Source organism: Salmo salar, chromosome 05 (assembly GCF_965601325.2).
Source record: "Salmo salar chromosome 05, fSalSal1, whole genome shotgun sequence".
NCBI classification, from domain to species: Eukaryota; Metazoa; Chordata; class Actinopteri; order Salmoniformes; family Salmonidae; genus Salmo; species Salmo salar.
In genome coordinates, this window is record NC_138295.1 from 35444401 (window position 1) to 35469080 (window position 24680).

At 42.9% G+C, this 24680-nt stretch overlaps 1 protein-coding gene across 9 annotated transcripts in view; it reads right to left on the reverse strand.

Moving 5' to 3' along the window:
* The window catches only part of LOC106604729 (disks large homolog 3), a 141554-nt gene that overhangs the window by 3166 nt on the left and 113708 nt on the right, over nucleotides 1-24680 (reverse strand). For 6 of the 9 annotated variants that reach the window (XM_082975177.1, XM_045718119.2, XM_014199683.3 and 3 more), the window contains 10 exons: nucleotides 5584-5698; nucleotides 4108-4284; nucleotides 3952-4027; nucleotides 3131-3230; nucleotides 1500-1541; nucleotides 1111-1161; nucleotides 885-986; nucleotides 580-752; nucleotides 335-444; nucleotides 128-219 (listed from right to left, as the gene is read on the reverse strand). In XM_082975177.1, coding sequence (XP_082831303.1) covers nucleotides 128-219; nucleotides 335-444; nucleotides 580-752; nucleotides 885-986; nucleotides 1111-1161; nucleotides 1500-1541; nucleotides 3131-3230; nucleotides 3952-4027; nucleotides 4108-4284; nucleotides 5584-5698 — 1038 coding nt within the window. Of the gene's footprint in view, nucleotides 1-127; nucleotides 220-334; nucleotides 445-579; nucleotides 753-884; nucleotides 987-1110; nucleotides 1162-1499; nucleotides 1542-2318; nucleotides 2365-3130; nucleotides 3231-3951; nucleotides 4028-4107; nucleotides 4285-5583; nucleotides 5699-13517; nucleotides 13824-24680 lie in introns of those variants that run through there. The other 3 variants (XM_014199688.3, XM_082975178.1, XM_014199690.3) reach the window with 2 other exon arrangements.

Below are 24680 nucleotides of genomic sequence, written 5' to 3' on the forward strand. Positions count from 1 at the left end.
GTGGATATCATGAGTGCATTGATGCATTAAGATTCCTACTTGCCCTACAATACGATTCAAGTGTATCTAAAATATGTATAATCCGCGATTAACCTAAAAAAAAAATTAAAAAAAATAGTGGACTTACCTGTGAAAAATTCTCCAAACTCTTGTTCCAGTTTAATTGCCTTATCAAAGATTTTATTGGATTGCTCAAATGTCTGTCTCTTATTCATCTCCCTGCAACACAGACATGGTTGGTTGGTGTGCAGTACAGAAAGTGATTGTTGTATGGAGTTACAGTAAAGAGAAATGCTTTTAACAGTTCATTAGATCCAAGAACAGACACACTTACATAAGAGTTTCAATGGATTTTGGTTTGATGAAAATTGCGATCGAATAAAGTTGTGCTTGTTGCAGTCGCTTTATAGCGTTCCCAGACACGTCCAGGATACAGTGTTTTCCCTTCATGAAGAGGAAGGAGAGAAAGAGCACTTAAGTATCAAAATACCACATTTTCTCAGGCTCTACATCCCTTAACAATCAATCAGAAATTAACCTTGTGTATACTGCACATTTATGATGTGTTGTGCTCCCTACCCTCTCAGCCACTGCTCTGACAGACAAGATGCTGGTCCCATAGAGGTTCTCGTTGAACTGGCCCGCCTCAATGAACTTATTATCCTGAATGTCCTTCTCCATCTGCTCCCGTGAGCCCACAAAATGGTAGTCCTGGCCATCCATCTCATTCTCCCGCCGCGGACGTGTCGTGTCTGCACAGATTGAGGGACAGATTCAAATGACTGTTAGGGAGATATCACTAAAACACAGGATATATATTTTCCACCAGTGTTTCCATAAGTGGCTGTGATAATGTGGTGCATGTTGTCGAGTGGTCTACTCACGAGGAACGCAGGAGCCAAACTTGTGAGGGAACTCTGAGATCAGGTCATCGTTTACTCTGTCTTTCATTGGGCCCAAGATGATCACAGGCCTTGTGTAATGAACTGCAAACAAGAAGAGAGGGCGCAGGTCAAAACTCATGTCTACAAACACTGGGATAAAATAAGCATTAATGGTCTCAAACCCCATCCTAAATGGAGGAGAACATCTAGTATATTGTATACTTACTCTCCTGTCGAATCACTGGCTCGTAGGAGAGAATTGTGTCTTCCTGACCCTCTGAATAGCAGAAAGGAAGACAGCAGTTTGAGTAAAAATACATCTTTATTATAATCCCATGACAATGGATTACTAGATGTGGTTGATAGTAATGGAATGTTTAAAAGTACTCTTTTCATACAGTCACATTTTCCATAACAGCAGACGAAAGAGACGGTTTTGCTACTAAGTGCCTGATACCATCGCAGTCAAATGCCAGCTCACTACAGCACCGAGGACTAAAATAAAACACCGCTCTGGATACAGGTGTAATGACGTGCCGCATGCTTTTCATTTAGTTGGATTATGTCTGAAATAAAAGCTGCAAAAAAAAGTAGAAGGAAAATAAGGTCACTTACTTGAGCTGCTTTCACTGTCGCTCGTGTTTGACGTCAGGCATTCTGCAAGGAGAGGAACATGTTTATGTTGGGAAAGCTCAAAGCTGGGCAGTAGTAGTAAAGCCACATCAAAATAAATTGGTTTTCATTTTGGTGACGGAAAAATGTTCACCACCAGTTGCCGAGCATCAAGAAGGAAAAGCAAGTGCCCTGTTGTCCCACTGCATATAACCCGATGAAAAGGAAAAAAAGACAGAAAGAGGGGGAAAAAAATGAAAAGAAAAGTCTTGTTCTGAGCGATAGCGCTTTCTACGCGGGGAAGTGGTTGGAGGTATGCAGCAATAGGAAATTAAGTGTTTCCTTTCACAAAGTCCCAAGTGACCCTCCGGTCCCTTGCCAGTGTTTCCTATCGAGGGCTCCATATCTGTGACGCCAGATACAGTGTCAGGGACAAGCCAAAGAAAACAGTGGCGGTGGGTCTGTTAACAAGCATACATGGGCACTGGGCAGTCAGCTGAGCTTGCTAACATGGAAAAGCAGAATAGGAAAAGAAAACCTTGTCCAGTCAGTGTAGGGAGGGAGATACTTGGTTTCTCCAAGTAATCACTCTCTGACAATGACCTACTAAACTTTTATAGTAAAATCCCTACAGGGAAGAAGGAAGTCAGACTAGGAGTAACACTTGCTCTCTTACCCTAGGGCTGTGTGTTTGTATGTGTATCAGTAAACAAGAGTGTGTGTTTGTCGCAGCCATTTCTAGCCGGGTCTGCATTGAACAGGCGTTTAGCTCGGAGCTCAGGGGACAGCAGCTGCAGCGTGACAGTCCAACCACACACTTACTCAAACTCTTTGATCCATAAAAGTCATCGCTTAACCCTGGGAAGTCCTGAGTGTCCCGACAGGTGAGAGCAGAAACAAACAGAAGAGGCAGACAGGAAGAAGAGGTTAGTGAGAGCTGGGACAGGCCGAGAGAGAGCGAAAGAGAGGAGCGGTGTGCTGGCTGCTCGCCTGGTGGCAGGAAGGCAGGCCAAGATGGGGGGGGGACCAACACGAGGCACTGTGCTCCCTAAACCCCGAGCCCCACTCTACTCCCAGTGAAAGCCAAGGCCTTTAAATTACACACAGCCAATCCCATTAAGAATGAGGTTTTGACCCATTAGTGTTTTTTAGTGCTGCCGTCCAGTTAATGAAATTCTAGTTCTCTGGGTCAGTAACTGAGGATGAGGATTGACTGGGCAGCAATGAATAGTGGGGGTCTAACAGGGCCTCTAGCAGCAGTACACAGTTATAGTGTTAGTGCAGCCAGCAGCACACACATGCCCTGGCAGCCAGCAGCACACACCTGCCCTGGCAGCCAGCAGCACACACCTGCCCTGGCAGCCAGCAGCACACACCTGGACTCTCCACCAGTGGACAGACAGACGAACAGACACCAGAGAGGCCGACACCTGAACCCCAGGCCTGGGTCTGTGTGGGTCCTCTCTGGCTGTGAGTGAATGACAGTGAGCGGGGAAAGACAGCACTGCCCACAGACAGACAGCCACGGTCTGGTCCCAGAGGTGAGTGGAGAGATTAAGCTGCGGGAAGGATGAAGCATGAAAGGAAAGCGCGAAAAGTAAAACCCCCTCATATCACACACTTTGGGTACTCACGTTCAGACTCCACCAACTCCTGCACAATATTCTCCTTGCTCTTGTAAAACTGGAACTTGCGTGAGAGGTTGAAGCTTTTTTTGCGCTTTACTTTGACTGGCTGCTTGGAGATGTGCGTGATGAGGGGAGGGGGGCGATGGGGGGGGGGGGGTGAAACAAAAAACAGAACAGAACGTTGTTGTTCAATGAGGACACCAAACACACATGCAAAACGAGATAAAAACAGAAATCTAAAAGCAAATAAAAAATCTAAATGAAAGAATGAACATAAATGAAGGCAGATAACCAGGGTAAAATGAATGGAACACTTATGCAAAGGGAAGATAATTTCCATGTTGATCGTAAAAACGGTACATACGAGCGGAAATTGTCCTTCTAATGAGTGAGCATATCATTACAGGACCATACAGGTGTCACAATATTACACGAAAATCATGTGAAAACAAGACGACCAATTAATTACTTTCACCAGTGAGAGCCTACATTGGTGAACCAGGGGTTTCTTACATTGCCTGATGTATACTAAGACTTTAGATCACATTAAAAACACTAATTGCACTTCGATAAGAAAGCGACAGGTCCCATTACTAAGCATCGAGTCAGTTTGGTAGCCCCTTGTCTTTAAATTAAAGAGGCGGGACTGTCTGTAATGTAAATGTATGCGAGTCTTCAGGTTTCTCCACTAGCTCTAATGAGCAGCTAGGTCCCTGCTACACGCTCCTGTTCCCACACTGCCTGCCTCAGGGAGGGGGAAGTGGGTCAGCTCCCTGGGTGCCCACTGCCAGGCAGGAGAACCAGAGAGCACAGCCCTCCAGACTCACCCTGTTGGAATCAATCATGCCCGTCCTGGCGTGGAACTTGACTGTTTTTAACCTCGCTCGCTCCTTCTTCTCCACCCTGCGTAGAAAAGACCAGTTTCAAATCTCTTACACAACAGGAGCACATTTTGGGTGGTAAAAATGGGGTGATGAGGTTACCTCTTCTTGCTTGGAATGACCCCGATCTGCTCGCTCTCTCCGTGGGGTGTGACCAGACGCGCCTGCCACCACTCGTCATCGGAGGCGTTGATGACATGCAGGATGTCCCCATAAGAGAAGCTCAGGCCCTGGCTGGGCAGACAGCTGTCTCTGGCCCGGTCATAGTCAAAAAGAGCTCTACACACAGAGACAGAAAGGGGGAGGGGTGTTTGTGTCAATCACTCAACAGCATATACAGTATTACTGCACCATACTTGTAACAAGTTCTGAAGTTTAAAACCCACTACGTCACATGATGAAATTTGACAACGTCATTGCAAAACACACTGGCTTCTTTGTTGCCACAGTTTCCATTACTTCTGCTAGGAGTCTGTCAGATAGGGAACTGACAGCTCTACAGGTTCCACTACTGCCACTAACCTGGCACCAATCTGACCTGGATCTGCAGGACACGACAAAGTATTCAGACTGCCCTGATACTAGCTACCTGCAGGTAACGGTAGCAAGTCTCACTGCCAGGTTACATGAGTGCCTCCCCTGACATAGGCATTCAGATTGTACCCTGGCGGTGTGTGTGCACCTGAGAGGTCTCACATTCCAGAGGATAGGATGGCTGGGGAGAAGTCTGCTCTACTGCTGTGAATTGGAATGAAACAGAGCCTTTTCCTCCATAACTGTATGCTTAGTCACCCACACAGAGGAAAAGATGGCTCTCCCTGGCTGACAGGAGAGACTTACAGAGCATTAGTCATCCTGGTTTACACTGTGTCTATAGGTGGTCCAATGAGCTACAGTCTTGTTGGGGGATACAACAATGGGGAAAATGACAGAACAATATCTTACTTTGTTTATTGACTGCTTTGGACATTGAACAGATTACACATCATTCATTTCAAGTATTTTGATCTAGCTTGTGTTCATAGTAAGCCTTGGATTTTGAGATGCTTCCTTCTCTGTCAAGAATCGCCATCAAAACTGAAAATGTTGCCATTATTGCAGGGGTTGTAAATATTGGGTTTACGTGACGCTGCACCACAGCACTTAGCTTGAAATATGTTTCCAGTTCTTGGGACATGAGTGTTACATCATAGAATAATTATTTTCACCTTGACCCCCCCAGAACACTTCCTGTTCTGACTCAGGCAGCTGCACTCATTACAGAGGGGGAGGCTGCCTGCCTGGCACATGTTGCTCTTCCTGACTGACTGGGGTTCCTTACAGTTTTGGCTCCATGCCCAAAATGTAATAACATTATGTTACCAGGAGTACGTTTGCCAGCCATAGGCTGCAACTATGTAAAATAGGTCATGTGTGGCATCCAACTGAAAAGCTTGCTCATCAAATTCATCAGATATTTAGCGTCCGATAGTCTCATCGTGACCTACTTTGTGCTGATGAAAAATCATAGTATTTGTGAGTGGTGAGCTAAACGTGATGAATTTGGGAGCGGTGTGTACTGTGCGTGTGTTCTGGTACCTGACGTAGAGGGAGCGTTTCTCGCTGGTGCGCAGGGAGCCCGAACCAGAGCTCATGCTACTGTTCATCATCTGTTCCCTCAGGTCGTGGATCTTCGACTCAAAGCGGCTGTACTCTGCAGGGACACACACAAATGGTGTTAAAATTCACAATGTCACACACACACACAGAGTTCACCCCCCTTTAATTCTCACAGAATCTGATGAATGGTTGATGTACTTGCAGGGACCGACATACACAATGTGTAAATATTCGCAATGACACACCCCTAAAAATACCATTGTTATTTGCTTTGCTCTCCAGTTTAGATGTTAACACACACGGCCTGGATCAATGTGAAGTGAACCCAGTCCTCTACTAGTGTCTCCTGGGCATTGAGTGAGAGAGTGTGTGAGAGAGAGACAGAGAGTGAGTGAGAGAGAGAAAGTCACACTCGGTGCTCTGGTGAGCAGAGAGAGAAAGTAGTGGAGTCCAGGTTCAGTAGTGGGTTGTTTCAGCCTGATTAATTACCTCAGGACCAGATGGAGCTTCATCATGTATCTGCCTCACACATCCACTAATATCTCATGGCAGGGCATTAATTATGCAGATTAATTAAGTAGGTTCAACATGGACCTCTAACATGATTTTTCGTTAAAGGAAGCTAGCCACTACAACCCGTTTGAATGGACAAATATTTGTCATGGTGTTTAAAGCCACCGCTTCCTTCCTGTATGGCCCAGGGACAGTTGCAGAGCTGATATATGAATCCACCTGAGCCTCCTCATAAACATGCACTCATTAGGCTAGCAGGACAGTGCAGTTAGTGTGTGGCCAGGCTGCTGGAACAAGCCAAGCAACCAACCCATAGTACACACTAGGCAACAAGAACAAAACCAACAGACACAGCTAGAAAAACAAAGAACAGTGTAAACGTCAGAAGCACACTGGTGTTAGTGGAGTGCCTCAACCAATGTTTGTTTCTGTAGTCCAACACCCTGAGATAAGATTTAATAAGGGCTATTCCACAGTAATGGAATTACGCTTTGACTCAGCTTTTTCACTTTAACTTCTCTAGGGCCAGTGGGACGATTTCGTCCCACCTACGTAACAGCCAGTGGAATCCCGTGGCGCGTTATTCAAATACCTTAGAAATGCTATTACTTCAATTTCTCAAACATATGACTATTTTACACAATTTTAAAGACAAGACTCTCGTTAATCTAACCACATTGTCCGATTTCAAAAAGGCTTTACAACGAAAGCAAAACATTAGATTATGTCAGCAGAGTACCCAGCCAGAAATAATCAGACACCCATTTTTCAAGCTAGCATATGTCACATAAACCCAAACCACAGCTAAATGCAGCACTAACCTTTGATGATCTTCATCAGATGACAATCTTAGGACATTATGTTATACAATACATGCATGTTTTGTTCAATCAAGTTCATATTTATATCAAAAACCAGCTTTTTACATTAGCATGTGACGTTCAGAACTAGCATACCCCCCGCAAACTTCCGGTGAATTTACTAAATTACTCACGATAAACGTTCACAAAAAACATAACAATTATTTTAAGAATTATAGATACAGAACTCCTCTATGCACTCGCTATGTCCGATTTTAAAATAGCTTTTCGGTGAAAGCACATTTTGCAATATTCTAAGTAGATAGCCCGGCATCACAGGGCTAGCTATTTAGACACCCACCAAGTTTAGCCCTCACCAAAGTCAGATTTACTATAAGAAAAATGTTATTACCTTTGCTGTTCTTCGTCAGAATGCACTCCCAGGACTTCTACTTCAATAACAAATGTTGGTTTGGTTCAAAATAATCCATAGTTATGTTCAAATATCCTCTGTTTTGTTTGTGCGTTCAAGACACTATCCGAAGTGTAAAGAAGGGTGACGCGCACGATGCGTTTCGTGACCAAAAAATTCTAAATATTCCATTACCGTACTTCGAAGCATGTCAACCGCTGTTTAAAATAAATTTTTATGCCATTTTTCTCATAAAAAAGCGATAATATTCCGACCGGGAAATCGTGTTTATGTTCAAAGAGAGAGAAAATAAAAACATGGGGTCACCTCGTGCACGCGCCTCAGTCAGATTGTCCTCTGATAGACCACTTACCAAAGGCGCTAATGTTTTTCAGCCAGGGGCTGGAATTACATCATTCAGCTTTTTCCCGGGTTCTGAGAGCCTATGGGAGCCGTAGGAAGTGTCACGTTACAGCAAAGATCCTCAGTTTTCAATAAAGAGAGTCAAGAAGAACAAGAACTTGTCAGACAGGCCACTTCCTGTAAGGAATCTTCTCAGGTTTTTGCCTGCCATATGAGTTCTGTTATACTCAGACACCATTCAAACAGTTTTAGAAACTTTAGGGTGTTTTCTATCCAAAGCCAATAATTATATGCATATTCTAGTTTCTGGGCAGTAGTAATAACCAGATTAATTCGGGTACGTTTTTTATCCGGCCGTGTAAATACTGCCCCCTAGCCCTAACAGGTTAAAAAATGTATGCCATTGATTTAAAAAGTTTAATAAACCATACAACTTTGCATAAGGACTACTTTTAACAATTTCCACTGATTTAGTGGAAGAACTGCAGATGCAAACTTTGGTAACAGAATTACAGTAAAATCTTTGTCACCACGTTTTCCAAAAGAAACGTAAATATCTGCTTCAAATTAAGATTCAACGATATCTGCAGAAAGAACGGTGTGTCAGCTATGACATGGCACCTTGAGTTTGAAAAAAAAAATCTATTTCGGTTATTGAACTACAGTAAGTGAAGTGGATTTACACCCGGAGACGGAATTACATCATAGGTCCCTGAGCTGTACTACAAAGAAATGCATCATTATGGATAGGAATGTCATTCTCCTCATGTTTCACAAGTTTGGACAGCACAGTGCACCACCGCAAAGTAGAGGCCGATTAATTTGGGCCGATTTCTAGTTTTCATAACAACTTGGTAAATCGGCATTATTGGACGCCGATTACATTGCACTCCACGAGGAGACTCCGTGGCAGGGTGACCACCTGTTACGTGAGTGCAGCAAGGAGCCAAGGTAAGTTGCTAGCTAGCATTAAACTTATCTTATAAAAAAAAAAAACAATCTTAACAGAATCACTAGTTAACTACACATGGTTGATGATATTACTAGTTTAACTAGCTTGTCCTGCGTTGCAAATAATCAATGCGGTGCTTGTTAATTTATCATCGAATCACAGCCTACTTCGCCAAACGGGTGATGATTTAACAAGCGCTTTCGCGAAAAAAGCACCGTCGTTGCACCAATGTACCTAACCATAAACATCAATGCCTTTCTTAAAATCAATACACAAGTATATATATTTTCTAAAACCTGCATATTTAGTTAAAATAAATTCATGTTAGCAGGCAATATTAACTAGGTAAATTGTGTGACTTATCTTGCGTTCAGTGCAAGCAGAGTCAGGGTATATGCAGCAGTTTGGGCCGCCTGGCTCGTTGCGAACTGTGTGAAGACCATTTCTTCCTAACAAAGACCGTAATTAATTTGCCAGAATTTTACATAATTATGACAAAACATTGCACAACCTTCAATGCAACAACATTTAGACTTATGGATGACACCAGTTCGATAAAATACAGAACGGTTCCGTATTTCACAGGAAGAATAAACGTTCTGTTTGCGAAATGATAAGTCATTAATACAGTCAAATCCGGAAACTAAGGCTCGTATTTGTGTGTCTATAATATTATAATTAAGTCTATGATTTGATATAGCAGTCTGACTGAGTGGTGGTAGGCAGCAGCAGGCTCATAAGTATTCATTCAAACAGCATGAATGTGTTTGCCAGCAGCTCTTCGCAATTTTCTTTCTTTCTTTATTTTTATTTCACCTTTATTTAACCAGGTAGGCAAGTTGAGAACAAGTTCTCATTTACAATTGCGACCTGGCCAAGATAAAGCAAAGCAGTTTGACACATACAGAGTTACACATGGAGTAAAATAAACATGCAGTTAATAATACAGTAGAAAAATAAGTCTATATACAATGTGAGCAAATGAGGTGAGATAAGGGAGGTAAAGGCAAAAACAGGCCATGGTGGCAAAGTACATACAATATAGCAAGTAAAACACTGGAATGGTAGATTTGCAGTGGAAGAAAGTGCAAAGTAGAAATAATAGGGTGCAAAGGAGCAAAATAAATAAATAAATGCAATGCTTGAGTCCCAGCGCTGTTTATGACTTCAAGCCTATCAACTCCTGAGATTAGTCTGGCAATACTATAGTGCCTATAAGAACATCCAATAGTCATAGGTATATGAAATACAAAATGGTATAGAGAGAAATAGTCCTATAATAACTACAACCTAAAACTTCTTAACTGGGAATATTGAAGACATGTTAAAAGGAACCACCAGCTTTCATATGTTCTCATGTTCTGAGCAAGTTACTTAAACGTTAGCTTTTTTGTTTTTACATTACACTTCACTTCCTTCTCATCACTCTTTTTGCATTATTTAAACCAAATAGAACATGTTTCATTATTTGTTTGAGACTAAATAGATTTTATTTATGTATTACATTAAGTTAAAATAAAAGAGTTAATTCAGTATTGTTGTAATTGTCATTATTACAAATATATATATATATATATATATATATATATATATATATATATATATATATATATATATATATATATAAATAAAAATCAGCCGGTATCGGCTTTTTTTGGTCCTCCAATAAATCGGTATCGGCGTTGAAAAATCATAATCGGTCAACCTCTACAGCACAGCACAGTACAATACAGCGGAGTTCAGTATAATATAGTTCAGTACAGCAGGTGTCACTTTAAAGCAGGATTCTGCATTTTCCACGCTGAAAAGGAAAGATAAAATGCTGAAAAAATATCTTGCTGTGTTTCGTAAAAGCAGATCTAAAATGGCTTCTTATTGTAAATTCTGCTAGGCTACAGTCAGGGTTCGCTCCAAATCATGAACGTAAAAGGAGTATTTTCGCACTTCAGTTGCACTTCTCCATCAGATGAAATACATTTGCTCACAACATTGGTCCACCAGTGCTCTGACTGATCTGTAGTCTACTTTTCTCCAGTAATTTCCTACGGTATAGTTTTTCTTCCGTTAGAAAGTTAAAATGCAAGATTTCCTGATGTTTTGCTTAAAGTTAATGTAGCTGGCTACATTCTTTCTATAATAGAAATATGACGGCCATGCATAGTTTTTTGCAAGAAAAGTGCTTTTTCGTTGTTAGCCAATTTACTTGTGCGGCTGCAATAGTGTTGCACTTTTGTCTGTTGTCATCTGTTCAACACATTCGGCAGAAAACCGTTTTGAACTAACGTATTTTGTGTGAAAAAAATAAATAAGTTGCACTAGCTCTATTTAAGCAAAAATACAAAAATAAAACAAAGAAAATTGACTTTCACAATATAAAATGCAGGTGAAATGGTTTAAAACAGATTTGATGGTTTCTGAAAGCTTATGCGACACCTGTACAGTAGAGCACAATACACTGTACTTTAGCGTATTGGACTAATGTGCTCTACTCACTGCAGACGACACAACAGTAGTAGGCTTGATTATCAACAACGGCGAGAGCCTACAGGGAGGAGGGTGAGGGCACTCGGAGTGCGGTGTCAGGAAAACAACCTCTCAACATGAACCTAACAATAAGGAGATGATCGTGGAATTAAGGAAACAGCAGAGGGAGCAGCCCCCTATCCACATCGACGGAACAGTAGGAGGTGGAAAGTTAAGTTCCTCGGCGTACACATTATGGACAAACTGAAATGGTCCACCCACACAGACAGTGTGGTGAATATTGCGCCTCTTCAACCTCAGGAGGCTGAAGAAATGTGGCTTGTCACTTAAAACCCTCAAACTTTTACAGATGCACAATTGAGAGCATCCTGTCGGGCCGCATCGCCGCCTGGTATGGCAACTGCACCGCCCACAACAGCAAGGATCTCCAGAGTGTGGTGCAGTCTACACAAGGTATCACCGAGGGCAAACTACCTGCCTTCTAGGGCACCTACAACACACGTCACAGGAAGGCCAACCGAGCCACGGCCTGTTCACCCCGCTATCATCCAGAAGGCGAGGTCAGTACAGGTGCATTAAAGCTGCGACCGAGAGACAAAAACAGCTATCTCAAGGCCATCAGACTGTTAAACAGCTATCACTAACACAGTGAGGATGCTGCCTACAGACTAGACATCACTGGCCACTTTAATAAATGGAACACTAGTCACTTTAATGTTTACATATCTTGCATTACTCATCTCATATGTATATACTGTATTGTATACCATCTATTGCATCTTCCTTATGCCGCTCGGTCATTGCTTATCCATATATGTACATATTCTTATTCCATTCCTTAGATGTGTGTATTAGGTAGTTGTGGAATTGTTAGATTACTTGTTAGATATTGCTGCACTGTCAGAACTAGAAGCACAAGCATTTGCTCTATAATACTCTACTCACCGTACTGTGCTATCCAAACATAAAATCTACTTCCTGTATGATTGGTCAGGACCAAATCTGAACCTAATTTAAAATTACTTTTCAGCATCCATGGATTTCCGGTGTCGGTTGGTGAGGATGCTGATTACAGTTTAAAATACATTTTTAAAAAACACACACATTCAAAAGTTGGTCACTTAGAAATGTCCTTGTTTTTGAAAATTTTGTCCATTAAAATAACATCAAATTGATCAGAAATACAGTGTAGACACTTAATGTTGTAAATGACTATTGTAGCTGGAAAGGGCAGATTCTTTTTAATGGAATATCTACATAGGCATACAGAGGCCCATTATCAGCAACCATCATTCCTGTGTTCCAATGGCACGTTGTGTTAGCTAATCCAAGTTTATAATTTTAAAAAGGCTAATATAATCATTAGAAAACCCGTTTGCAATTATGTTAGCACAGCTGAAAACTGTTGGCTGATTAAAGAAGAAATAAAACTGGCCTTCTTTAGACTAGTTGAGTATCTGGAGCATCAGCATTTCTGGGTTCGATTACAGGCTCAAAATGGCCAGAAACAAAAAATAAAGGCTAATCCAAGCGAGAAATTGCCAAGAAACTTAAGATCTCGTACAGCACTGTACTACTCCCTTCACAGAACAGAGCAAACTGGCTCAAACCAGAATAGAAAGAGTGGGAGGCCCCGGTGCACAACTGAGCAAGAGGACAAGTACATTTTGTATAGTTTGAGAAACAGATGCCTCACAAGTCCTCAACTGGCAGCTTCATTAAATAGTACCCGCAAAACACTAGTCTCAACATCAACAGTGAAGAGACGACTCCGGGATGCTGTCCTTCTAGGCAGAGTTCCTCTGTCCAGTGTCCATCTTAATATTTTATTTTTATTGGCCAGTCTGAGATTTGGATTTGCAACTCTGCCTAGAAGGCCAGCATCCCGGAGTCGCCTCTTCTTTACCGCATGTTTATCCAGAAATCCAAGCCTTTATTTAGGCCGAAAATTATTTAAATGCAAAAAGGTTCTTTGTTTTTCCTCAAAATATAAACTTTTCGCTTTCTTTTTGACACCCAATTTGATATGCTCCTATGAACGTCACATTGGTGCTAATGGGTCCTTTTCGATGGAAATGCCCATAAGGCAAATTACATGTGGGAATAAAACATTGATTCCAACAGCATTGTCAAAGAAGCAACAGGTGCAGATGTTCCACATTGACAGTAACATACTCGACAAGATGCCATTAATTCTATTGAATAATAATAAAAAATAATAACAATAACCTGCCGTTAGGCCTAACCAAATACCATTTCCTGTGAAGTCACCACTGTCGACAAATTAAAGTATGTGTCAACGTCAACGTCACTTTTAAAACAGTTGTTTTCAGACAGAATATTGTTGCGCAATGAGACCGACTCCCATCCCCATAAGGGTTTTACTCACCTTAGAAATCAGTCATCAGCTGGTTGGAAACACTTTTCCTTTCCAACATGATAATGATCAGAGATCGTGCTCTAAAAAGGTAACGTCGGAAAAACAAAGAACCATTCAACCAATGATGATTTAGGCTACTCCAGGTTCTCCGTAAATAAACCCAGTCAGGTGTGAAAACAAGGTTAGGCAACTCTCTCCGGCAGTAGGCCCCAACTCTACCCCCCCAGTCGAAACCCAAAGCAGAGAGAATTCAAAAGGAAACAGAATCCACACCCGAGGCCTGCTGTGTAGTCTCCACCCTACCCTCTTTGGCTGGGGTTAACAATACAGGAGAATGACACAGCAAGGTGAGGTAACCAGACACCACCTGCCTGCCTGTAACCAGGGGCAACGCTCCGGCACTAATCAGGAGCCACAGAACAGCGGAAGCAGCCAGCCAGACAAGTCCACTTGGTTCTCAGGCACAAGGGAGGGGAGAGAAAAGGAACAATGCCGGAAGCAGGATATAAAAGAGGGACAACAACAAAAAGACTGAAGGAGAGACGAAGACAATACAGTGTCCTATAACACATCGTTAGTGAACGCTTCCCAGAGCAATGCTGGAGAGTGGAGTGGGTGGGGCCCTCACTCCTAAAGGTCTGTAAGGAGCACTGTATCTGTTGTCAGTTGTCCCTTAAGTCCTAACCACCAGAAAGAAAGACATGGAGGGGCAGGACTAGCATGCAGCCCCTGCCTAGCTGCCAGGCTCCACAGGAAACAGCTGTAGTTTGCAGTCAGACAAGAACAAAAACTTGGTAATTTTTGTATCTCGCCATCTTCTACTGCTTGTCCTCAGTTGTGCTGTCTTTTATTTTGGGGGGGGGGGGCTGCCTGCTTCTCTCTTGATCCAGTTATGCAACAGTCCAGGCATGCATTTGTAATATGAGCCTACAGTGCTATCAAAGATTGTTATAACAAACCCAAGATAGACCAGAGCCTGTCATTTCCAATAGGAACCAAGTTATCATAGTAGGCAGAACAGGTGGGCAGAGCCAAGCACGGGCTAGTGAGATCCTGTTCACTCCTTCTAGCATTTATTTGCATATTTTCATTAGGGAATGCCTACATTGTGAAGTGCGCACGTGCAATAACTCGATTTGCCCTTGCACTACTAAACAACGCCATTTTTAGAAACTTTGGCAAAGGGTAAAGTCCACAAAATGCAGTCAACTCTGTTACAGATTCTAGTTTTGGAAACCAAAAACTGTATGGAGATGAAATGTCAACGAGAAAATTTGCAGAATGTCGGCAAAAATCCATCTCGCTCCATCTTCTCCCACTGGGCTTCCTCTCGTCACCATATTTAGTAGTGAGTGGAAATACCAACTGGATGCTCCACAATTATAAATCCGGTGAAATATCTGGCTCATTGTTCTATGTTCTCTGGGTTAGTCTAGGTTGTGACTACTGTTTCCGCAGTGCTGTAACAAACATGTAACTCGGGCTAGAGTCTACCGTTTCTAAAATGAGTTGTTGTGGTTGACATTTAAGGCTTCCCCATGCGTCGGTTCGGCTGGCGCTTAGTCGAGCTTGGCAAGGCGAACCAAACGAGTGTGCTTGCATACTCCCTTAAAAGACCTTCGAATAAACAACGAGAAAAAGCGGCACTAATACCGTGTCCATCTTCAGACGCCGTAGTATGTATACACCTACTCAAAAGTCATTCATTTTCACTTTTTTCAGAGATCTTACATCCAACAAATTTTTACATGTAACTAAGATATTTGGTGCAGTATTTCTCAAGTGAAAATATTTTGCATGAAAACGAGTCGTTGAATGACAAACGCTTCATTGAAGAAACCCCAGCCAAAATATCCCTTGTGAAGACCAAACGTCACAAAAAGTCATAATATATGCAAATTGTTTGGGAAGGGAAGCATGCAGACGCATTAAGCCTAATCCTGTCCTGTGGCTGTGAAACCCCTTGCCCAGGCAGGTCTACGGTAATTCCACCGCAGTGAGAGGGTTAGCATGAGAGCACACTACACACCCCACGATTCAACTCAATGTTACGACTGAGTCACAGTTTTAGTGACAGTCCAGTGAGCTAATGTATGAAAGGGACTCGGAAGACCTACTGGTGAAGTATCTGCTGTGAGTTCAGTTCATATATACTTAGCAAAAAAACAAACATCGCCTCACTATCAACTGAGTTTATTTTCAGCAAACTTAACGTGTAAATATTTGTATGAACATAAGATTCAATAACTGAGACAAACTGAACAAGTTCCACAGACATGTGACTAACATAAATTGAATAATGTGTCCCTGAACAAGGGGGGTTGGGGGTCAAAATCAAAAGTTAGTCAGTATCTGGTGCATTAAGTACCGCAGTGTATCTCCTCCTCATGGATTGTACCAGATTTGCCCGTTTTTGCTGTGAGATGTTACCCCACTCTTCCACCAAGGCACCTGCAAGTTCCTGGACACTTCTGGGGGGGGGGGGGGGGGGGGATGGCCCTAGCCCTCACCCTCAGATCCAACAGGTCCCAGACGTGCTCAATGGGATTGAGATCCGGGCTCGTCGCTGGCCATGGCAGGACACTGACATTCCTGTCTTGCAAGATATCACGCACAGAACGAGCAGCAGCATGGCTGGTGGCATTGTCATGCTGGAGGGTCATGTCAGGATGAGCCTGTAGGAAAGGTACCACATGAGGGAGGAGGATGTCTTCCCTGTAACACACAGCGTTGAGATTTCCTGCAATGACAACAAGCTCAGTCCAATGATGCTGTGACACACCGCCCCAGACCATGACGGACCCTTTACCTCCAAATCGATCCCGCTCCAGAGTACAGGCCTCAGGGTAACGCAGATCCGACCATCATCCCTGGTGAAACAAAACTGCGACTCGTCAGTGAAGAGCACTCTATGCCAGTCCTGTCTGGTCCAGCGATGGTGGATTTGTGCCCATAGGCGACGTTGTTGCCGGTGATGTCTGGTGAGGACCTGCCTTACAACAAGCCTACAAGCCCTCAGTCCAGCCTCTCTCAGCCTATTGCAGACAGTCTGGAGCACTGATAGAGGGATTGTGCATTTCTGGTTTAACTCAGACAGTTGTTGCCATCCTGTACCTGTCCCGCAGGTGTGATGTTCGGATGTACCGATCCTGTGCAGGTGTTGTTACACGTGGTCTGCCACTGTGAGGACGATCAGCTGTCCGTCATGTCTCCCTGTAGTGCTGTCTTAGGCGTCTCACAGTACGGACATTGCAATTTGTTGCCCTGGCCACATCCGCAGTCCTCATGCCTCCTTGCAGCATGCCTAAGGCAAGTTCACGCAGATGAGTAGGGACCCTGGGCATCTTTCTTTTGTTGTTTTTCAGAGTCAGTAGAAAGGCCTCTTTAGTGTCCTAAGTTCTCATAACTGTGACCTTAATTGCCTACCGTCTGTAAGCTGTTAGTGTCTTAACCTCTCTGGGCTCGGTGGGACGAAATCGTCCCACCTACTTAACAGCCAGTGGAATCCTGTGGCGCGTTATTCAAATACCTTACAAATGCTATTACTTCAATTTCTCAAACATATGACTATTTTACACCATTTTAAAAGACAAGACTCTCGTTAATCTAACCACACTGTCCGATTTCAAAAAGGCTTTACAACGAAAGCAAAACATTAGATTATGTCAGCAGAGTACCCAGCCAGAAATAATCAGACACCCATTTTTCAAGCTAGCATATGTCACATAAACCCAAACCACAGCTAAATGCAGCACTAACCTTTGATGATCTTCATAAGATGACAATCTTAGGACATTATGTTATACAATACATGCATGTTTTGTTCAATCAAGTTCATATTTATATAAAAAAAACAGCTTTTTACATTAGCATGTGACGTTCAGAATTAGCATACCCACCGAAACTTCCGGTGAATTTACTAAATTACTCACGATAAACGTTCACAAAAAACATAATTATTTTAAGAATTATAGATACAGAACTCCTCTATGCACTCGCTATTTTAAAATAGCTTTTCGGTGACAGGACATTTTGCAATATTCTAAGTAGATCGCCCGGCATCACAGGGCTAGCTATTTAGACACCCACCAAGTTTAGCCCTCACCAAAGTCAGATTTACTATAAGAAAAATGTTATTACCTTTGCTGTTCTTCGTCAGAATGCACTCCCAGGACTTCTACTTCAATAACAAATGTTGGTTTGGTTCAAAATAATCCATAGTTATATCCAAATAGCAGCGTTTTGTTCGTGCGTTCAAGACACTATCCGAAAGGGTAAAGAAGGGTGACGCGCCCGATGCGTTTCGTGACAAAAAAATTCTAAATATTCCATTACCGTACTTCGAAGCATGTCAACCGCTGTTTAAAATCAATTTTTATGCCATTTTTCTCATAAAAAAGCGATAATATTCCGACCGGGAATCTGTGTTTTAGTACAAAGAGAGAGAAAAAAAAAACATGGGGTCGCCTCGTGCACGCGCCTCAGTGTCATTGTACTCTGATCGACCACTTACCAAAGGCGCTAATGTTTTTCAGCCAGGGGCTGCCTCGACATCATTCAGCTTTTTCCCGGGTTCTGAGAGCCTATGGGAGCCGTAGGAAGTGTCACGTTACAGCAAAGATCCTACGTTTTCAATAAAAAGAGTCAAGAAGCCCAAGGAATGGTCAGACAGGCCACTTCCTGTACAGAATCTTCTGAGGTTTTTGCCTGCCAGATGAGTTCTGTTATACTCACAGACACCATTCAAACAGTTTTAGAAACTTTAGGGTGTTTTCTATCCAAAGCCAATAATTATATGCATATTCTAGTTTCTGGGCAGTAGTAATAACCAGATTAAATCAGGTACGTTTTTTTATCCGGCCGTGTAAATACTGCCCCCTAGCCCTAACAGGTTAACGACCATTCCACAGATGCAGGTTCATTAATTGTTTATGGTTCATTGAACAAGCATGGGAAACAGTGTTTAAACCCTTTACAATAAAGATCTGTGAAGTTATTTGGAGTTTAGGTATTCCTTTTCCCATTCAGTGCTGGCGTTCCAAAGGTCTGTGGAGCGGATAGCCGACCTCTTGCCCAAGAAAGGCGTCCAGGCAACAAGCCTAGCATGAATCAGCATCCACACTCCACTTACTTCTGACTGAGTTACTATCCTCTCTAGCGGGCCAGGCTGTGTCCCTCCTCTGAACAGACCCATTCTAAGGACATGTCATATCAGAGCTCAGGATGAGAGTTACTGGCCATGGGCCGTGTGCACCAGCTGGGCGTAAAAAAAGTTTGACTTAAATGCAAGGTCTTGTTACAAGCCCTTAACCAACAATGCAGTTAAGAAAAATACCTAAAAACTTTACTCCAGGCAAAATAACAAAAGCGAGGCTATATACAGGGGGTACCAATACAGAGTCAATGTGTAGGGGGACCGGTTAGTCGAGGTAATATATACACGCGGCAAGAGTTAGTGACTAATGCATAGATAGAGAGTAGCCATTTGATTAAGATGTTCAGTAGTCTTATGGCTTGGGGGTAGAAGCTGTTTAGAAGCCTCTTGGACATAGACTTGGCGCTCCAGTACTGCTTGCCGTGCAGTAGAAGAGAGAACAGTCTATGACTAGGGTGGCTGGAGTCTTTGACAATTTTTAGGGCCTTCCTCTGACACCACCTGGTATAGAGGTCCTGGATGGCAGGAAGCTTGGCCCCAGTGATGTACTGGGTCGTACGCACTACCCTCTGTAGTGCCTTGCGATCGGAGGCCGAGCAGTTGCCATACAAGGCAGTGATGCCTTTTGAGGATCTGAGGACCCATGCCAAATATTTTCAGTCTCCTGAGGGGGGGAATAGGTTTTGTCGTGCCCTCTTAACGACTGTCTTGGTGCGCTTGGACCATGATAGTTTGTTGGTGATGTTGACACCAAGGAACTTGAAGCTCTCAACCTGCTCCACTGCAGCCCTGTCGATGAGAATGGGTGCGTGCTCAGTCCTCGTTTTCCTGTAGTCCACAATCATCTCCTTAGTCTTGATCACGTTGAGGGAGAGGTTGTTGTCCTGGCACCACACGGCCAGGTCTCTGACCTCCTCCCTATATGCTGTCTCATCGTTGTCGGTGATCAGGCCTACCAATGTTGTGTCATCGACAAACTTAATGATGTGTTGGAGTCGTGCAGGCATGAGTGAACAGGGAGTACAGGAGGGGGCAGAGCATGCACCCCTGAGGGGCCCCTGTGTTAAGGATCAGCATGGAGGATGTGTTGTTACCTACCCTTTCCACCTCGGGAGGCCCGTCAGGAAGTCCAGTTGCAGAGGGAGGTGTTTAGTCCCAGGGTCCTTAGCTTATTGATGAGCTTTGAGGGCACTATGGTGTTGAACGCTGAGCTGTAAGTCAATGAATAGCATTCTCACATAGGTGTTCCTTTTGTCCAGGTGTGAAAGAGCAGTGTGGATTGCAATAGAGATTGCATCATCTGTGGATCTGTTTGGGCGGTATCCAACTTGGAGTGGGTCTACGGTTTCTGGGATAATGGTGATGTGAGCCATGACCAGCCTTTCAAAGCACTTTATGGCTACAGATGTGAGTGCTACGGGTCAGTAGTCATTTAGGCAAGTTACCTTAGTGTTCTTGGGCACAGGAACTATGGTTGTCTGCTTGAAACATGTTGGTATTACGTAGTCAGGGACAGGTTGAAACTGTCAGTGAAGACACTTGCCAGTTGGTCAGCGCATGCTCGGAGTACACGCCCTCGTAATCCATCTGGCCCTGCGGCCTTGTGAATGTTGACCTGTTTAAAGGTCTTATTCACATCAGCTGCGGAGAGCACGATCACACTGTCATCCGGAACAGATGGCGCTCTCATGCATGTTTCAGTGTTACTTGCCTTGAAGCGAGCATAGAAGTAGTTTAGCTCGTCTGGCTTGTGTCACTGGGCAGCTCTCGGCTGTACTAACCTTTGTAGTCTAATAGTTTGCAAGCCCTGCCACATCCGACGAGCGTCAGAGCCAATGTAGTATGAGTCGATCTTAGTCCTATATTGATGCTTTGCCTATTTGATGGTTCGGAGGGCATAGCGGGATTTCTTATAAGCTTCCGGGTTAGAGTCCCGCTCCATGAAAGTGGCAGCTCTACCCTTTAGCTCAGTGAGAATGTTGCCTGTAATCCATAGCTTCTGGTTGGGGTATGTACGTACAGTCACTGTGGGGACGACGTCATCGATGCACTTATTGATGAAGCCAATGACTGATGTGGTGTACTCCTCAATGCCATAGGAAGAATCCCAGAACATATTCCAGTCTGTGCTAATAATACAGTCCTGTAGCTTAGCCTCTGCTTCATCTGACCACTTTTTTTAATTGACCAAGTCACTGGTGCTGCCTGCTTTAAATTTTTGCTTGTAAGCAGGAATCAGAAGGATAGAATTATGGTCAGATTTGCCAAATGGAGGGCGAGGGAGAGCTTTGTATGCGTCTGTGTGTTTGGGGTATAGGTGGTCTAGAGTTTTTACCCATCTGGCAGCACATTTAACATGCTGATAGAAAAACAGATTTAAGTTTCCCTGCATTAACATCCCCGGCCACTAGGAGCGCCGCCTCTGGATGAGCGTGTTCCTGTTTGCTTATGGCCTTACACAGTTGATTTAGTGCGGTCTTAGTGCCAGCATCGGTCTGTAGACAGCTACGAAAAATACAGATACACTATCTACCTAGAGAGTTTATCTCATGATAAGCTGTAGACCACACTACCTCAGGCAAGCAAAACTTTGAGACTTCCTTAGATATTGTGCACCAGCTGTTTACAAATATACATAGACCATCACCACTTGTCTTACCAGAGGCTGCCGTTCTATCATGCTGATGCAGTGTAAAACCCCCCTAGCTGTATGTTAATCTTGTTGACGTTCAACCACGACTCGGTGAAACATAAGATATTACAGTTAATGTCCAGTTGGTAGGATATATGTGCTTTTAGCTCATCCAATTTATTTTCCAGCGATTGTACGTTAGCCTGTAGTACGGATGGCAAGGGCAGATTAGCCACTCATCGGTGGATCCTCACTAGGCACCCCAATCTCTTTCCGCGATATCTTTTCTGTCTCTTTCTCCTGTGAATGACGGGGATAAGATTCTGGTCTCTGGAGTAATTCCCTCTCGTCCGACTCATTAAAGGAAAAAACTAACAAAATAGCACGGTTGGTTAAGAGCCCATGAAACGGCAGCCATCCTCTCCGACGCCATCTGGAGCTACTGATAATGGTTGCTAAGCAGCACCCATTACTAAGCTGTTACCTCATGGCAGTTCCAAAGTTTGTGAGGCATGTCCAGGGCTCTAAACTGTATCCAATTTGGTCACATATTAGGGGTGTTTTTACACTGCTGCTACTTGCTGTTTATTATCAATGCATAGTTACCTTGCCCCTACATACATGTACAAATGACCTCGACTAACCTGTACATTGACTCAGTTCCCCCTTTATATAGCCTCATTATTTTATTGTGTTCGTTTTATTTTTATTTTTCTCACTTTAGTTTATTTAGTAAATATTTTCATAAACTGCTTTGTTGGTTAAGGGCTTGTAAGTAAGCATTTCTCAATAAGGTCTACACCTGTTGTATTCGGCGCATGTGACAAATAATATTTGATGGTACAGGTATTCGATACGAGGACCTCGGTTCAGTACGTGCAGTGCACCAAAATGAATACATAAATATTACCAAATAAAAACACTAGACTTATAGGATACCTATGCAGTGTTGAAGGCCTATGCCGCGAGTAAATCTGATCTGAAAACTTTTCAGGCTATTCTGTTAAAACTACAGCAGATTGAAATGTGCCAATTAGAAATGTGCCAAACTGGCCTTTGTGAGGCGCAGCCGGAAACTAGCTCTGTACGATGGCAAGCGGTGGAGTTGATAAACCAGAATTGGAAGATCCTCAATCATTGTTTAAATCTTGGCTTCCAAGTAGATTACAACGGCGATGGACAGAGTTGTGGATAAAACGTTAACAGTATGTCACCACGCTCAAAGAGAACGGCCAATGCAGCTGCCAACATTTCAAATATGTTGACATATACGCCAACGTCACCCCAGTATATCAGAGCAAGACGGAAATGCAAAGAAACAAAATTGGCTCCCCTATGGATTCAAGTAGCCCTTGGTAGCCAGTTCTGACCAAAGAAATTACAAGAGCGATAGGTAGGCTACTTTGTTAGTATGCAGATTTTGGTTTATAGCTGTGGATATGCACCCGTTCTCGGTGGTTGAGAATGGGGGTTCCAGCACCTTGTGAAAGTGCTCGGGCCACTATACGAACTTCCCTCTTGCACCAATTTCAGAAAACAGGAAGTACCCACTCTATATAAACAATCCAAAGCTTTCAATTAATTGGCTAATGCACCCTGTGTTGTGCTTACATAAAAAGGCCCAGTGAAGTCTAAAACGTGATTTTATTTTTTTATATTTCCACACTACACGGGTTGAGTAATACTGTGCAATTGTGAAAATGCTGCTAATGCCCTTTTAGTGTAAGACCTGTTTGAAAAGGCCTCCTGAAATGTTATCCTGTTTTGGTGGAATGGAGTTTTGTCCTGCCTGGGGCAATCACCAGGCGGAAATTAGTTAGACCAATAAGAGTTCCAAACCTCTGCCAATAAAAGCTAGTTTACAGTTGTCCCCTCCCCACTTCCAGTAAGGTACTTAATACCCAGAAAATATTTGATATTGAGAAGAAAAAAAACAGCTGCATTGGACCTTTAACAGTGACAACCCATCACATTACTATTATGAGAGTCACAAGTGTGCATCTGGCACTGAAGGAGGCTGTGTCATGGTGCGTTGGTAAGCAAGTAGAAAGTGGGAATTTACCACATGCAACTGAAAAATCCACTTGAACGGTCCTCAAACTAGTAATTACTAGTGGGAAACTCGTCTATCATCCTGAGCACCCACTTCTCCCACATGGTGACCTCTGACATCACCTACTAAGAAAAGGGCCTCTAGAACAGCATTTTTGGCAGTTAGACTTGTATAAATGTTTTATTGCATGTATCTACTAATGTGGTTTTTGAACTGAATAATTTGTTTACAAGCATATAGCTGTACTTTAAGTTTATGGTTAAGACAGCTTGTTGGCCATTTGCCAATTGTCATTTCGCAACGAGTTCAAATCAAATGACTATCCAACTGGTATTTACGACTTAACTGGTCAATTCCAACGTTTACAAAACGCAACAGAGTGGAAACTTGAGGCCCAACATAACAATCCCGTCACACAGATAATGCAAGGAACATGGTGAATGCGGAACATAGTGAATGACATTACATTTTCGCACCAAACAGTGGGTTTAGTGAACAGTTACACCCCTATCGCATATGCAACAAAATATTTTGCTGTGCGACCAGAAGTTTTATTTTGGGAGCACTGTGCGACTAGCAAAAAAATCTTCCAGATAATAATTGTAATAAGGCTTCGATGTAACGTTGTTTCCGGGTGCCCTAGAGAAAAAGTCATGGCTTCTAGTCCAACTTGGTTACAAGATCTGACCCATATTACAGGCGCAACATTTTTATCTTCCTATAGCGGATCGCATTTTACATTCATAAACCATGTCGTGGGCCTTCTAAAACTACTCACGGGTCGTTAATCATGTTTGCACTTTGTTAAGTCATGTTACGTCATTGGCTAGCTAGCTAACAACCTGGTAACTTTACCAGTATATCTAAACATTAGGGGGCACAGAAAGAAAGGAAAAAGGGATTTATTCTTCAGGAGATAAATGATCATAGATAGCAATGAATGACAGATCTCTTGCCTGTCATCACAAACCTGTCATTTTTAAAGAGAGTGTACAATTTTCAATGTAATGCATCTCAATGGGAATATAGTGCTTTTACACAATGTAGAAACCCAATATTCCACAAATGATTTTCAAAAGTAGATAGAAACCATATACAGTGGGGAGAACAAGTATTTGATAACCTGCAAAATCGGCAGTGTTTCCTACTTACAAAGCATGTAGAGGTCTGTCATTTTTATCATAGGTACACTTCAACTGTGAGAGACAGAATCTAAAACAAAAATCCAGAAAATCACATTGTATGATTTTTAAGTAATTAATGTGCATTTGCAGCCTACAAAGCTGGAAGCTACTGCTAACTTTCCTGACAGCTAAAGCTAACATCAATTCA